Raw genomic sequence first — 18,296 nt, forward strand, 5'->3', positions numbered from 1 at the left:
AAAACTATTCACATGTATATATTTTTTATTTTTTTAAGTATATTTAATGTATTTTTTTTTAAATTAGAATTCCACCAGGAAAAAAAATGCTGGTCAGAATCAATATAGCGTTCAACTGAAATTAATAGCTTAGTCAAGTTGAACAATGTGCACTGTGATACCATGTCACTGTTCTTTTGAGTATTTCATACTGCTTTTCTACCCAAAAAAGAATACTAAATCAATGTTGACATCTTCAACATTTTGTCTGTCCTGAAAGCCACCAAGCAGTAAGTCCTTTTTAATGTATCTTAATTTACCGATTGACATATGCTTACTAGTGGAGCACCCCACTATTAAAAAAACTACTACTACTTCTTCTATTAAGCTATCAAACTGACTATGCAAATCAGACTGAAAATTGAGCCCTAGAAGGAATGTTCCTGATTCAGAACACAACACATAAATCTATTTTTAAGGTACAGCATTTGCTTATTGTGCCAAAATGTTCAGCAGCAGAACCAAAGCCTCCCGGATTGGGTGCACAACCCTCATGCATCCAATGCATGTAGAAAGTAGGCTTCAGCTCTACACAGCTGATAGACGGTAGAGCTTGTAGCCTGCTGTTTCAAGCACACATGGTACTTTCAGTCTCAAAGTCCGGACTTCAAAGTGCTCCAAAAAGGCACCAAAAAGATTCCCCACCCCTACCCTAAAGCAACATTTAAGCTAAATTTCCTCAAGCATTCCTGTTCCCAAGCACCGAGATGTATTTTATAGACATGGTTAGAGAGACATGTCCTGAACATGTATTGTAAAACCCTCTAAACACACATTTTAAGCTTCTAACTAGCAATACGCACTACTTCAGAGATTGCTTCTTGAAACTTGCACTTCTATATATTTTCCAATACTTTTGTGTGACTTAGCTTAACATATGAGCTATTATTAATGGACTGCAGCCAAGTTAAATTTATTCTCAGTTAGGGTGCTACTTCACAGCAAGCAGTTCTCTTAACCAACAATGTGAACTCCCACTGGCATTTCTGCACCTCCGCAAATGCATACATACTGTCATTTACACCTGATACCAGTTCTTATATAAGCTTGCAATAAAGAAGCACAGATTTGTTTTATTTCATGTCAACTCCCACACAACAGGGTGCTTTTGGTTTTTAAGTAGCAATCCTCCTCCTACAGGAAATATAACCATATAATTTGAGAAACCCAAGGTTCTCCAGCAACAAGATGCTGCAATTACAAAGGAGGAAGAGAAAACCAAGAGCAGTAAATAAAGAAACAAGTGTACCTTCCCTGATGGCTGTAAATGGAGTGCCTTCCTCCTCTTGAAGTCTAATCACCTTTAGTGCCACCAACTTTCCATTTACCCTGGAGTAATGCAAACAAAACATTACACAAACAAAATTAGGTTTAGCACATTTCAATAATAGATTTTCCTATGTACAGAACATCCTATTTCCCTGGTCCAACTTCTGCCACTCATAAAAGCAAGATACTAGCAGCTTTGAAACATTCAACTTATCAAATCTTTAAAGGTAAAGGGGGACCGCTGACCATTAGGTCCAGTCACGGATGACTCTGGGGTTGCGGTGCTCATCTCGCTTTACTGGCCGAGGGAGCCGGTGTACAGCTTCTGGGTCATGTGGCCAGCATGACTAAGCCGCTTCTGGCGAGCCAGAACAGCACACGGAAACGCCGTTTACGTTCCCGCTGGAGTGGTACCTATTTATCTACTTGAACTTTGATGTGCTTTCAAACTGCTAGGTTTGCAGGGGCAGGGACCAAACAACGGGAGCTCACCCTGTAACGGGGATTCGAACCGCCAACCTTCTGATCGGCAAGCCCTAGACTCTGTGGTTTAACCCACAGCGCCACCCGCGTCCCTTCAAAGATAAAGATCAAATCTTTATCTCAGGTACTTATCCCAAACGATAGCATTAAAATAAAATGCTTTACCCAGTTAGAGTAATGAACTGATGGCCTTCATTCGCCCCACATTCTGAGCTTTCTTTCTTTCTTTCTTTTTAAAGTAGGTCTCTCTAGTCCTCATAAAAAGAAAGTTATTAAGCAAAATTTGCAGGTGCCCTTATGAGCGGTTTTTGTTATTTTTTGGTGAAATGTGCTGACATGGTTGCTCCCAGTTGTCAATGTTTCTGTGAGTTGTGATTGATAAGTTCTAAATATTTTTGGGTTACTTCACAACACTGAGTATCTCTGCTTTATGATTCACCTCCTCATAGCTTTTTGGATAGAACAATTTTGCTGTAATTTGGGAGAGGCTTCAAGATTCAACTGATCATGGATAACTTGAGGACTGACCTTTGTTATTATTTATATGACCTATCATTATGAATTAAGAGCTAACCTAGTAATTCTGTTAAGATTTTTAAAATACCTTTGGGGGGTGTGGGGTGAATAGTTATTCAACCAGGTTTTCAGCGGTCGAAAACAAACTGATTCAGTTAAAAGCGATATTGGTATAATTTTGCTTTTCCAGCTGTTTCTACTGATGCAATTCTAAATCCCCTCATGCCTTGTGAAACGTGCAGATGTGGCTATACAGTATTTCCTTACAGCCAATAAAGAATAATTTGAGATGCTGAAAATGAACTACACAGCCTATTAAAACCTGCTTGTACATTTATTTGGAATGTAATCTGATCAGTTTTTCCCAATAGTTTTTTCCATGGATGTTCTTAATTTTTTAAAAAAATGTTTTAGATCCCTTTATTTTCAATTGTTTTGTTTGTTGCCTTGATTGCCACCCTGGGCTCCTTCAGGAGGGTGGGACAGAAGTTTAAGAAGCAGACACCATCCAGACTAGTTTACTTGATGCGTACCTCTTGAGCTTTTGATTATTAAATAGCCATTGTTTAAATCTAGGGCCACTACAATGGAAAGAACCTGAGAAGACTAGCAGTTCTTATAATCTTTTGGACTAATTAATATAATCAAGACAAAAGACGTGTATAGTTGAAATGTTACATTACCTACCCTGATTACTACAATTTTTTCCTCTTAAGTCTGCTCTTGTCTTCTTAATTCTATCCAGAACTCTGATACAAAAAGCTTTCACCACCCTATTAATTCAGACCACATACTGCTTTTCCCAAAGGCCCAATGCTGGCTTCCTGTCAAATGAAACACATATTCTTCATCCTTAACTTCCATGGCCTTCCTCCTCTCTTCCCCAATAACCAGTCTCTGTCCCCATATATTCTTGTCTAGGACCTTTACTTCTCCAGCTCCACCAGCTTCAGCTGAGGAAAGGCTTACATTGACTTGCAACCTTTTATTTAAAAAGGAAAGAACCATGCTGTTTCTTTATTGACTTTAGGCTGACAAGAGAAGCCACATGTAAAAAAACATGCTGAAGCTGTGCTTCCTCCCTTTATGTTTTATGGGTCTGAAAGGCTTTGGAAAGGCATGTTGCAATTTAGCATGTGGTCTGATTTCAAGCAAGCAGAGGCAAGTAAGGCTGAGGCATGTCCTACGTGCTGATAGTTGGACATGTGCAGACACTTTTTTTTTTACAAAGTTTTCCCTCTTTCTCGGTGGGCAAACAGCTGCATAAAATGGGCCCACATATGTATGTACCGTATATACATAACATACATGGGCAGATGCACACCTACCACCTCACTATGATAAAATAACATTAACATAAAACTTTTCCAATAATTGTCTTTTCTCTTGAAAATTTACTTTGTGTATAACCTCTTAGTTCAGAAAAATAATGGGCTGCAGCCAGAAACCATGACTACAACACAACTGGAATGGAAAGTGTTATATAAATGGTTCAACAAACTAAAAGCATTTTCTTCCAAAACATAACTGTAGGTCACAGGCCTGCCAATATTGCTATTTTGGAATTACTACACTTAGTAATATCCTACACTTAGCACAACAATAATGGGAAATGGGAAGAAGCTTATATCTAATACCCTTCTTCATTCTCTCTACATATTAAAAACACTAGATTTAAAGTTCAATCTAAAAAACAATTCAAAATGGTTACCTACTACTCCTACCTCACACTATATTTTATTTAAAAATAGTGGAATTTTTTATGAAGCAGCTGGTCTGCATCACAAGTATGTATATGTGCATGATACAAATGTACTTACTTGCTTTTCCCTTTATATACTGTGGCATATGAGCCTTCTCCCAGTTTTTCCAGTTTTTCATAAGAGTCTGCTTTTCCAAACTTGGGACTTGTTGGCTAAGTAAGAAAAGAAACAGAGAGATAAAATTTCCAGCACTCACACACTACCATTAACTGTGTTGAGCCAACCCTATGAAGAACAACTGTTATTACCAAAACTAATGAGATTAAAATTTGGATATTTAATGCCTGACATTGTCAGGTACCAAGGGCAATGTCTAACAACATCCATTTAAATATCACTCAGCACTCCAGATGGTCACTGCCTATTTCAACAGTATTCCTATATCAGTGGAGTTGTCAGAAAGACTTAGCCCATACAGAAGAATGAAATTTGGATTTGTTGCAGAATTTCTATAAATATGAGATTAACGAACAGCTGTACCAAGATGACCAATTGAGCATGCTTTATTCACTAGACAGCATAACCAAAGTAACTTTTATTATTATTCACTGAACTTCTAAACCACTCTTCATCTAGGTGTGTCCCAATTATAAAATACAAATAAATTAAGACAAAATTTCAAACAGTAGAACAAAAATGTAAAAAGAAGGGAAACAAACAGAAGCACATCTGCAGACACAATAATCCCTGTACTCCAGGCCCTGAGCAGTCTAATCAGCTCGTCCAAAGGTCTTGATGACAGATGTTTTTTATCTGGTACCAGAAGCCCAACAAAATAAGAAGCCAACCACTCCACCAGGGGAAGAGAATACCACAATCAGGCACCACTACAGAAACCCATCCCTGTTGATAGATCACTGACTAGGGCCCACTCTGCTGACCTCCATGTCTGGGTTAGCTGGTACAGGGACAAGCACTCCATTGGGTCACAAGCCATTTAGCAATGTACAGTGGTGCTTCAGGTTACAGACTCCACTAACCCAGAAGTAGTACCTCGGGTTAAAAACTTTACTTCAGGATGAGAACAGAAATCGTGCGGCAGTGACAGGAGGCCCCATTAGCTAAAGTGGTACCTCAGGTTAAGAACAGTTTCAGGTTAAGAATGGACCTCCGGAACGAATTAAGTTCTTAACCAGAGGTACCACCGTATATGTAAACGCTATAAACTTGCTCAGTAGGCAGAAAACCCAAATTTCATTCTGTATGAACTAACACTTTCCAATATCTCCAGTGATACATTAATACTGTTTAAATCGGCACTGATCATCTGGAGTGCTCATATTTAGATGGAACTTATTCAACATCATTGTCCTTGGCATATAACAATGAAGTCCTTCGTTCTCAAGGCAACCAGAACATTGCAAAAAGCTTTGATACATTTAACGGGACAGGGAATCAAAGCCAAGTTTTTGAGTATGGATTGATTTCTAAACATTTATGTCAAATGTTTCTTGACAAGTTGGGGAAGGGAACCTATGGTCCATACTTTACCCTAGGCCATATTTCCATCCTAAGGTTTAGCAGCCCTGCTCTGCACTCTCCTGAAGTGCTTTTGACGGACTGCAATGTTTTCTTCTACTACAATAATACATTTTGCTTGCCAGGCTGGAAAGATGTGGGCATAAAAACCAGGGCCAAATCTAGGTTTCTGGGAGCCCTTGGGCATCGGTTGCCGGTGAACTCCTGATCTGCTTGCTTTCCTCTTCAAACCACACTTCTCCTCCCTCTTGGCCTTACACTTTTAAAGTAAAACATAATCTTAACCAATATTGCAACTCCTGATTGTCAAAGAAAAACACCATGAAACATTAGACTTTTGATATGATTGTCTTTTCCTCTTCATTGACTAGATTAATACACTACCCTATGCATCTAAAATTAGCCTTTGGGTCTCCCTACTATCCCTCTCACTTTACATGTCCTTTTGAGGGGATAAAAATATAACATTTTTGTACATTTTACATTATTTTCTGTCCTGGGATACATTTTGCTTTCAAACAATCCTGGCTTAGCACTGTATATGAAATAGGGATTCTGGTTTACAAATAACTGGCCAATTGCTAAGCACGCTGGCTTGTTCAACTAAATACTGTATTTATTATTTGTCTATCACTGAAATTCCTCATATTAGACTAGTTCTAATAAATACAGTGACTTTTAGCAACAGCTATAGAATACTGAAAAAGTACTCAATGTTTTTCTTTAAGGTCCTGTTCCACATGCCAATTAGTTACTGAACACTGTGAGTCTCAATGCTGGATTTGAGAGCCAGTGGCAATCCTGTGAACAGACACAGGCTTGCCTGGTGCCGTGTTTCTCCAAAAATAAGCCATACCCCGAAAATAAGCCATACCCCAAAAAATAAGCCATACCCTGAAAATAAGCCATAGTGATAGTGTACCATACTTAATAAAAAAAATAAGACATCCCCTGAAAATAAGCCACCGTGTGTGTTTTTTTTTTTTGATGAACAATAAATGTAAGACGGTGTCTTATTTTTGGAGAAACACGGTAGTCACTATGTCATTTGTGGCTAAGACTAAACCATTTACAGTTATACCTTGGGTTACAGATGCTTCAGGTTGCGTCTTTTCGGGTTGCGCTCTGCGCCGAACCCGGAAGTACCCGGGTTACTTCTGGGTTTCGGCACACACGCATGCGCAGAAGCACTAAATTCCGTTTGCGCATGTGCAGAAGTGCTGAATCGCAACCCACGCATGCGCAGACACACAGACGTGGGTTGCAAGCATGCCTCCCGCATGGATCACGTTCGCAACCCGAGCGTCCACTGTAGTTTTAATAACAGAAATGTTATTAAACAGCCAGATTTTAATTTTCAACCAAATACTTTGCTTGTAATTTTTAACTAGTATACCCTACGTCAAAAAGTTGACAGCTGAAAATGTCAACCAGTTAGTCAAAAGTTAGCACTTTTTAATTGTTAACTGATTAATTAACTACTTTATTCCCGTGACCATTTGTATATGTTTGACCATTTGTATATTATTTATCAAGCAATCCCTGTTTTGATCTGCACATTATTCAATACAGGGGAAGAAATTCCCTCATGCAACTTTTTCAGACAGGTGCATATACATAAATAGGAAAACAGGCCTAAGGACCTGTGCAATTCATTATTCAGCACCAAATATACTTGGTAAGACAATGGAAGTGTAGCCCTTCTACAAAGCACTGTATGCTGCTACGAAGAACCCAGAAGGATCTAGTGAGACACATGAAAGATTTAATCGACTGTCATTTTTTTAAGGTGTCTGCAAAAATTATTATCCCCCCCCCCAAAAAAAATATATCTTAATCCATGCTCGTAGGATATGCAAGGCTTCTGAATGAGTGGTCGTAATTTGAGTTAAAGGACGAAAGAATAGCAGTTACTTCAAATGACCAGGAAAGGGCTGGGTCTTATTTATGTACTCTATGGACTTACGCTGATTTCTTTCCTGCATTCCTCAGGTTTTCCAACAGAGGGTTCAGACACCTTGCTGGAAATGGCATCTGGTCCCCCTGCTCCAGAACTCAAGATGGTGGCTGATTCCCCTGCCCTTGAAACACATGCCTCTTCTGAAACAGAAGGGCTGAGGGGGGGCTTCATGTCCTGAGAATTCATGAGCGGTGTTTCCCATTACAAAGGTGACAACGCTTGTGTGTAACCCCCCCCCCCCACTTATGGACTTTACCTCAGAAACAGCCTCTGGGGTATTTTTAAGCTTTTCAAAGAACAGATTAGAACACTTAAGAGGGTAAAATAACACCACCTCAGGAAGCCTTTTTAAACTGTAGTTTGTACGAAACTACAAAAAAAAAGAAAAAGACCAACCCAAAACCCACATGTGCCTTGTGTCAGCTTAAATGCACATTTAATTTTATTTACGTATCATTAAAAACATTTATAAATGTTTTTAAACTGCCTCCTTCACTGGGTAAAGTTCACAAAGGACAACTGTAAAGATCTGGGCCTCCGCTCCTATTTATTTTGTCAACATAGGCAACATTTAAGTGCCCGTGCATCTCTACAGCTAACACTATTATTTATTTTTTAAAATTAGAGTACACATAAAAAGCCTTTTAAAGAAGTGCCCCTGACAGACTTCAGAAAATAACAGTCAGGGGGATCATAAAATGAGTGGGTTGGAGGTAGGAAAAGCTTGTTTGTTTAGCAGTAAGATTTTTAAAAAAACAGTTCGAAATTTGAAAGAGGGAGGAGCCATGCAAGCAGAGGCTGTTCTCTATCAAAGGCAAGAATCTGACTGAAAATACTGGAAAACTAATAATTTATTTGACTAAAGAAACTGACTGAAAATAACTTTGCATCCCTCCACCTTCTGACATGGATATCTTTCAGCAGCCTCCAAAGTTCAAGGGGAGTGCATTCCTGCTTAGATTCCAAAAACAGCACCATTAATTTCTCTTCAATTAATCTTTTGTCTGCATCTTAAGTATTTTCCATACAGCCTTATGAGAAATTAGTCAATTTCTCCAGTGGTAGAAGAAACCTAGTTTGCCTGCAAAATTCTCAGATAAATGTCAGTGTCCAAGGTTAGAGACGCAACTGTTAAATACAAATACATAAAGTTTTCCAACTAAGAAGGCTGTAACAAGTAACACAAAATCATTACAAGCTACTATTTCTTTTAATTACAAATAAAAATATGAGCCTTGTTAACGGGTTTTCTGGTCCTGCACAGAGGCCCTTACAGCAAAGTCCCACCTTTAAAGCCTAAATATTTACTTTTAGTCTGTCCAATCACACTTGTACACATAAAATAATTAGATATGCTGAAAGTATTACAACCAGTAAAACCAACACAATAACCCCCACATCTGAAAACTGTCAAAGACTCTTTGGGTGAATGACTGACATGTCCAGGAGTTGGGGAGTATCCATTCTGGAAGGGGTTGGACTCCCTGTGAAGAAACAGGTTTCACTCAGGCCCCGATAACTTCTGGATAATTTCGCTGAAGCTTTCTCTTCCCATTAATAATAATTAATTTTTTATCATTAACTGATGGCAAATGGTCAAAAAAATGCAGGAGAATTTTTTGTCACAGCACTAAAAAGGAGCATTGGAACTTTGGTAGGTTGGATTGGCATCTCTATAGCTAGTGCAACATACAGATCATTTCTTGGTTACATATACATGATTAGCGGGTGGGGAGCCTAGTCCTACAGAGACATTGCCAACTTCCCTTCCCACATATTAATTCAGAATACAATTTCCTGGTACTGCATTGTCAGTCAAACTAATTAAAATACACCCTCAATCATTTAACATGAATTTAAAAAATAAGGCTATTACATCACTTTGGGTGCACAAAAAGTCAGTGAAATTCCATCAGTTTTACTGAAAGCCTTTGTGTGAATGTAGTTGCCACTTGTGGGTTTTACTCCCTCCTAAGTTTGGAAAAACAATGCTTTGTTGTGGGGGGGGGGGAAAATACTTCTACCGGTTATATTTGCACATGCTCTTAGATTCATATTTATTTTTCATAAAGTAACAGGATGCTAATGTTATGCTTAAAATATCTAGTTCTGAAATTGTGTCTAGGGATATGACATGTCCACAGGATATTAAATCTCAATATAAAATTATCCATGGAGCAATAAACACGCTCACAGTGCCTCTGTAGAAGAATTTCAGTATCAATACTGAAGATCTTTTGTCCTCAAGAGAACTAATTTCACAGCAATAAAAAGAAAATCTGAAAGTAAAGGACAAATAAATTCAACCCTTTGTGTTCTATTCATGCAAGCCTTTTTTTACAGCTTGTCAAACTGAAGAGTTAAGTACATGGGATCACCTGTTTGTGTAAAATACAAGCTATCTTGCATATCACAGTAACATTGTGGTGTCTGGAATAAACACTAAGGACGTTTGTAAATTGATGTCTCTTCTAGATAGAAAGGCTATTTAGGCAAGAGGGTGAAGGCACATTTATCCAACGTGGCTCAGAAGCAACTCTCTGAGAAATCTCAAGTGATACTAGTCAACCTTAAACATTTTTTTCTTCCAGCTAAGCTAGAAAATGAAAATTCTATTATTATTAGCTGTAAGTAATTAGATAGCATTTTCATTTTTCTATAATTTGTATTCTTTACCTCAAAGGTCACATTACTGGAGATTTATGCAATAGTGAGAAATAAAATGCCACTTTCACATACAATAATTTGGCAGGACACCTCAGGGACAACTGCTGGCACACCAGTCATAAGCAAGGATGACATTTCATTTATCACTACTTTAAAAAGATAATACACCACATGGGGAAAGCATAACATGTTCTGAGAGCTTTGTCTGCTTTGTGATTTCACAAACTATTGTGATTTGAGAAATATTTGTTCGGTCATAATGCACTGTTTGACAAAGGTTCAGCGTTGCCAATCCAGTGTTCCCCAAACAAAATTTCTAACTTCTGACAAGAATAGTAAGCTTTTAATTTTCATTTTGTTGTGAAATGTTTCTCATGAAAAGGCAGCACACAGTTTTAAAATTAACTAGCCCGCCACCCTCCAAAATTTGAACTGTGGTATATAATTAATAAAAAAAATCTCTATTAATCTTCTAAACTAACAAGAAACACCCCAAACTAGATGTTTCCTAGTATTAACAAACAATTTACTTTTTATGTTAGATGGATAGAATTCATAACGGTTGCAGAGGATGCTAAAACAAGGATAACAACCTTCTGAGAACATAGCTTATTCAATGGAAAACAATATGATACTGAACCAATCTGGATCATGTTTATCTAAGACTAAAATTGCACATAATGAAAGCAGAGAGATATGGCTCTTTTAAAAATACACACAATCCCAGCATGCCGCTTTAAGTGACATTGCTATTAAAAGCACCAAAACATTTGGAACTTGGATGGAAAATTTAGCTGAGATAAATATGGCATGTCTGGACTTACAGAGCTAGGACTGGAATGTCGTCTGATTTTAGGAGATTCTTTCCCAGTGGATGAAGTCTTGAAGTTAATGCAGGCATTGTTCTCTGAATGGACCCTCTTCACTTGATTATTTGGCTTTTCAAATGGATCAAAAGTGCTCTGTGTCCTCTGAACTCTGACTTTTTTGTCTTCTGGAATTGTGTCCAAGGGCTTGATCACAGAATCCATTCCTTGGCAATTCCGTGTAGACATCTTTGTGACACATATCTACGGGAGAAAAGGGAAAATATCTATTAAATAACTTGATAAGGTACCATTGCTAAGGCCCAACAAAGCATTACCGGAGGGTGGGGTTAGTTAGACCATGTTTCCAGCTCCAGTTGTACGATTAACATAGGACATGAGATGCATTTGGTTAACCATCTCCAACCCTCCAATTCTCCCATATAAATTACTGCATTAAAAGGTTTCCAACAACACTCTAATAATAGAAGAGAACCCAGTTAAGGTGCAAACTGAACAAGTATGCTGGCAAGAATGAGTGGACATAGGAGAAATTAAGCATCCTCCCTCTTACCTGCAAATCCTTCCTGAACACTCTTCCCACCTTTAATCATGTTTCACCAAGTATCGTAACATTTACTTTGACTCCTTAGTGTTTTATAATCATATAATAATAAGTATTTAAGTGCCATTTATTCTGAAACATTGAATACACGTATTGTGAAAAGGCACAAATTACACTGCAGTATTTAAATAAAAATAAACAGCAGCATAATAGAAATAAATAAATAAAGGGGAAAGTACAGATCTGGAAGTCTTGATGAAAGCCTTATGTAAACTTTATCAGCCTAAATGCCACATCACTAAGTCTTACTGTCCAGCCACTGATTTCTGTTACAAAGTATTGATTTCCATTTATTTAAAATTAGATGAGGCAAAATTAAATAAATTATGGTCAATTTAAGTCATCTTACTGTAGCATGCCTTACATAATTGTTTCATAGAACAATGTGTATTAGTATAAGACTTGGAAAATCCAATTGGTAAAACCATACGCTATCCCTGAACCAGTGGAGGCAATATTCAGTAGTTCAATAACACACATTTCTCAGGTCTTTACTTTTCCAGCAATCAGCATGAATTTTGCTACCTCCTTAAGTCTTATGATCCGATCCCATGGCCATGAACTATGTAGTTCATTCATAAAATTATTATTTTCATTGGGAAATGAATATCTCCAAAATGGTGGGCCAACACCATTTTTTGTTGTTGAAGCACAAAAGAATCTCTATCTAGCCTTGGTATAATTCATTTCAAGGTGTTGCCTTCATGTATAAGACTACTGGTATAAACACTTTCTAAAATAACATTAGGGACCCAGCGCTGTGGGTTAAAACACAGAGTCTAGGGCTTGCTGATCAGAAGGTCGGCGGTTCGAATCCCTGCAATGGGGTGAGCTCCCGTTGCTCGGTCCCAGCTCCTGTACACCTAGCAGTTCGAAAGCACATCAAAGTGCAAGTAGATAAATAGGGACCGCTCCGGCGGGAAGGTAAACGGCGTTTCCGTGCGCTGCTCTGGTTCACCAGAAGCAGCTTTGTCATGCTGGCCACATGACCCGGAAGCTGTCTGCGGACAAACGCCGGCTCCCTCGGCCTATAGAGCGAAATGAGCGCGCAACCCCAGAGTCGGACACGACTGGACCTGATGGTCAGGGGCCCCTTTACCTTTACCTTTAAAATAACATTATTCCTCAAAGTGTCTATCCTGATTTTATTACTTCAAATCCAATTTATTTCAATTGTTCTCAGACAGCAGACTTTATTCAAATGTAATAGAGTGGTTGTTCTAAACCTCTCAAGTTTCGAAATAGTACTCCACAGCAGTAGAGGGGACTCTTAGATTTGCTGTTATCAGAAAGGAGACCTGATGTCATCTCCTTGTATATCTGTGTAGGAGCTCCTAAAAGGAAGATGAGGAGCCTGTTCCAAAGCATACAAGTACAGTATGCATTTATATTCATGCATTAAATGCAATACTTTAAAAATGGAATTGCAAAAATAATCTCCAGGTTGTTCTTCACATTTGTGAGATGATCTCCAAAGCCAATACATTCAAAGGAACGACCAAGTCTACAGCTATTACTTTTCAGTTGTTTGTGAATTACGTATTTTATTAACTTATGGATTCTGAGCAATTAGCTACCTTCTAAAGCTTAAACGTGTTAAGCAAGTCCTTGAAAAAGGTATTGCCATCACCTGTGGTGCTCATCACTGGAGGAAGCCTAGAAAGTGCAGACGATTATAGATCCATAATACAAGCATAAAATGCTTCCCCCAAATAGTAAGACTATATCTCACCAAAAAGCCTTCCTCTGCAGTGTAACAGGAAACCAATGAATCTGTACACAAATGAACATTTCAAATTCAAAATAGTCTAAACAATAAGACTAGCTTACTTTGAAATACAATTCTGCAAAAAAAGCAAGAGAGATAGAAAGTAACATTAAAGGACCTCTTTTCAGACAATGCCTCTAGTATAAAAACTGAATTCAAAGACACAATTAAATAAAAGGTATGATCCAATGAGCTCCAAGATGTATGTGGTAGGCCCTTACACAATTCTACAACCAGAATGGCTAGATCTAATCATTAAATCTGAATGCTACAACTTCGTGGCGCGTATCACTCTGCATCAGTTATGATAGTTGATGCAAGTGCAGTCAAAAATTACTTGCCCTGACTACCTAAATCAATTATTATATTCCACAGGTAAGATTATTTCTGTTACCATGACATGCCACTATGACCCAAATATTAAATATTGATATTTGATAACAAATACAAGATTATATATACATTATGTGCATAATATCCTCCAGCTTCACGGATGCTATTAGTCCTTTTCCATATATGTAAAATGAGAAGGAGAGCTATAATGTTTATGTTGCAAATGTACTGTAACTTACCGTAATTGTTAGATAATTGTTAGATTTATCTGTTTTAAAGGCAGTACACAGAAGGTTGCCATGATTAGCCGTGCACTGAATCCTGGTTGTAATTTACTCTAGAGAATTCATCTTCCTTCACGTTGAAAATAAATTTGTAAAATACCTGCTTGCCATCGATTTTATCTGGCTCAGCAAGAGCAGCAGTTTAAGATGAGATATGCTAGGCAAGAGGTTATCTCCTTGCATGTAAAATGCAGCCATGATCCAATATTGATTGCAACTATTCTTTTATTTTTTTAAAAAAACACCAAACATTTTGTACTAAGACGAAGTCTAAACCAAGTCTCACCACTACTCCAAAGGTTTCCTCTACAGAAAGATCTGAATGAAGTTATTCAATAATTTAAGAATATTCATTGAAATAAATAAATGCCTAACTGTATAAATGGCAAACCATAACCAACAATCCTTGTGCAAGAGAGTGCTGACCTCAGTACAGGAAAGCAAACACAAAAGCCTGCTGTAGGTGTACAAAATTCATTGCCATCAAGATCTGTACAAGAGACTCTCAATACAGAGATATCCACTTCACAATGGCAGGCTGCTTGTCTTGATGCTGCATTCATGGAAATCACATATGATACCCTATCAGGAAGAGTATAAGAATTCATTTAACAGAGGGAGAGCGAAGAAACACCATGGTGTATCTTTAATAAGGAATCTGGACACCCTTGCATCTGCCCAAGCTGCAATAAAACATGTCTCTCTCGTACTGGTTTCTACAGCTACAGCAGGTGCTGCAACTCTCTGATAGTTTGACTTTACCCAAGATGGCACATTCTTCCTTTCTCTCTCAAGACAGAAATATGGCAACAACCATTTATACAGATCTGCAAATCACTACTGCACATGCAGAACTATGGAGTGGGCAACTAATCCAATACTGTATTTTATAACTGAACTGGAAAAACAAATCAATTAAATGGTCACAAGACTAGCATGTATCAAAAGATGATTCTTTGAAATGCGGAGTTTTCTGATGTCTGGAATAAACAAAATATTTGAGGAATGACACGTTCTATTTTTGAACTTTTCACATGACATTATCTTGCCTACTTTCAAAGGGCAAAGTTTTATCTTTTGCAAAACCTTTGAGTGAGTTGTTCAAAAGTGGAGCTTCTTATTCAGCTTCTAGGACGAAGCAATTCAAGGCTAAATTCTATGCTGAGTCTAAAGATTAAATAAAGGTGGGTGAGTGATATGTCCACATTATATTTCCTTAAATGCATTACAAAACCCACAATTTGTTAAAAAAATATTTAAAAATGGGAATTTTTTGCTGTACTAGAAAAAAATCTTAGGTTTAATTAGCCTTAAGCTAATTAAAACAATTGATGGCCTCTTGGACAGTGGGGAGGGTCATTCCTTTTACTATGTTAGGCATTTTTGTGTATAAATTCTATAAATTCATAGCATACTGTAATATATATATAAGAACAATCTTGTTTTGAAATAAATATTATGTTTTCCTTAGCAAACACATTAAAAAAATTTAAGAATGCAATTGCTGACTTTTAGGGCTAGAATAGTTTACAAGGTCTTTTACACCTGAAAAAAATAAATTCCACTCTTCTGGGTTCCTAACTAGGATTCCAGGTTAGCACGTTGAACAACAATGGACTGGGAGGGCTAAAGACGATGACTGAAGAGTCAGAAAGAAATACTCAGAATTTCATGAGAAGTGAAAGCCATATGATGTATATCTGTCTCCTAGTCTAGGAATGTAGTTCAATCTTTGTCCTTTAGAAGAACAGAGACATGTTATGATAAAAAAAAAAGAATTCACTTATGAGGGTGTTTCCCTTTACATACACACACACACACACACACACACACACACACACACACACCACACTTGTGTTAATACTGTCAGATCTTTTCCACAAAAATCAAGAGTGATTGACTATACATACCTTTTCACCACTTGAAGAGTACAACATCATTGATGACTAAGTGATCCCATATTTATCTTTAAGGTTGCCTCATGTGCAAATTCAGACATTCAGCATCCATGCAGCACAGTAAGATGGTATGTAAAGCTACGAACAGACAGATATGAGACTTGGGGACCACTGGTCATCACAAAACAAGGGACCTCTAGCTGGAAGCAATATTATTTGCTTAAGAATTTGTATCCCACCATTCAATAGGCTCCCAGGGCAGATTATAATATGCCTCTGTATATAAATTGGTGGGTAGCAAAAATGAGAGATCTTCTCGGAGTAAACATACATTTTGTCTGGTCCAGTAGGGCTTTTATTTTATTTTTATTTTAAATTTTTAATGAATATAGAAGCCTCTTCAATAATAAATAACAATAACAATAATAATTTATTTATACCCCACCCATCTGGCTGGGTTTCCCCAGCCACTCTGGGTGGCTTCCAGCAAAATATTAAAATACAATAATTCATCAAATATTAAAAGCTTCCCTAAACAGAGGTGCCTTCAGATGTCTTCTAAAAGTCAGATAATTGTTTACAGTGGTACCTTGGTTTGCAACTGCAATCCGTTCCGCGGAGGTGGTCGCTCGCCGAAGCAGTAGCTCCCTGAAGGCATGCTTCTGTGCGTGCGCAAAGCGCCGATAGAGTGCTTCTGAGCGCGCACGTGCTGTGCAGATCGCTTCTGTGCATGCGTGAGCTGTGCAGATCACGTCTGCGCATCCGACGCCGCGCAACCCGGATGTAAACACTTCCGGGTCCGCGGCAGTCGCTCGCCCAAGCGGTCGCAAACAAAGGTAGACGTAAACCAAGGTTTGACTGTATTTCTTTGACTTCTGATGGGACGGCGTTCCACAGGGCGGGTGCCACTACCGAGAAGGCGCTCTGCCTGGTTCCCTGTAACCTCGCAGTGAGGGAACCCCCAGAAGGCCCTCAGCGTTGGACCTCAGTGAACGATGGGGGTAGATACGGAGCCTTCAAGTATGCTGGGCTGAGGCCATTTAGGGCTTTAAAGGTCAGCACCAACACTTTGAATTGTGCCCGGAAACTTACTGGGAGCCAATGTAGGTCATTCAGGACCAGCTTTTTTAAAGAAGCAGTTTAATAACCACTTCTTTCAGCAGGTCTGGGAAGGCTCCCTCACAGAGAAAAGCATTCACCACCCCGAGGAGCCCATCGCTCAGCCCTTCCCGGCTCGCTTTTATGAGCCAGGATGGGCAAGGATCAAGGAGACAGGTGGTCGGTTTCACTCATCCAAGCAGCCTGTCCAAATCCTCGGCGGTAACAGATTGGAATTGATCCCATGCAGATACCAGTTTTTATCAAAGACCATTTCCTAATTGTGCCAGTTTTCTAATTACTGTACAGGGAAATTTTGCTTGGGAAAGGAACAATTAAACATGTGATTTTCCACCACAGTCTAAAATAGTCTATTGATAATGATAATCATAAACATAATCTAAATAAATAAATATCCCACCACCCCATGCTATATAGACCAGACTTCAGTATTCCCTGATCTGTCGTTATGCCTGCAGATATGAACCAGGACTCAAGAGCCCAGGGCTTCTTGTACAAGTTTTGGCAATGCTTCAACCCAAATGGAACTACAGTAGATGCTTAAAGACCTCTAATAAATAGTGGGTGATTCGCTGTACTCCTGGTATCTGAAGCACGTTTCTGCATTCCCAGCAAATGTATTGATAGACCATTACATTTTAAGGAGATAGAATTATCTCCATAGAAACCAAACAATTCTCTGCAGCATTCACACATTGCATTAAGGTTGCCTTTAGTTCAAATTCTATGCAGAGAAACGGCTGTAACAACTACCAAAGAAATTAAATGTCAAAAAGTTAAAACTCTAAAAGGAATATACTAACTGGTATCTGAAGTAGAGATGGAGCACATGAACGAACCCTTTTCCAGAAAGTGTAGTGTCATTTAAGTACCATGGTAGGAACACTGATAGTGAATGTATTCCTTAGCAGCCTGTGCTTGTACATGAGATAAGAGGCACAGGCTACCTAGGTGCTTCTTTACTTTCTGAACTATAAACTGCAGATCTCTTGCAAGCAAACACTCCTCTGGTTTTCCATTATCTTCTGCAGGCACTGCCTGTAAATTACCGTGTGCAGAAGCTCAAGCACACTCAGCTGAAAGAACATAAGAAGCTGCCTTATACTCTGTCAGATCATTGGTCTATGTAGGTCAGCATCATCTACCTGGCCAACTTTCATACCTAGCCATACCAAGAGATGCCAGAGATTGAGATCTGCAAAGCAGATGATCTACTAATGGGTAACAACCCTTCCCCATCACACACCGTGTGTTTGTCTGTACTTAAACAGTTTCCTTATCTCTACT

At 38.5% G+C, this 18,296-nt stretch overlaps 1 protein-coding gene across 2 annotated transcripts in view; it reads right to left on the reverse strand.

The window, feature by feature from the left end:
* CDK14 (cyclin dependent kinase 14) overlaps positions 1–18,296 on the reverse strand; it is a 234,570-nt gene that overhangs the window by 150,004 nt on the left and 66,270 nt on the right. For both annotated transcript variants that reach the window (XM_035129982.3, XM_035129984.3), the window contains 3 exons: positions 11,001–11,246; positions 4,128–4,222; positions 1,289–1,368 (listed from right to left, as the gene is read on the reverse strand). In XM_035129982.3, coding sequence (XP_034985873.1) covers positions 1,289–1,368; positions 4,128–4,222; positions 11,001–11,246 — 421 coding nt within the window. The remainder of the gene's footprint in view (positions 1–1,288; positions 1,369–4,127; positions 4,223–11,000; positions 11,247–18,296) is intronic.

Source organism: Zootoca vivipara, chromosome 11, assembly GCF_965207765.1.
Source record: "Zootoca vivipara chromosome 11, rZooViv2.hap1.1, whole genome shotgun sequence".
NCBI lineage: Eukaryota > Metazoa > Chordata > Lepidosauria > Squamata > Lacertidae > Zootoca > Zootoca vivipara.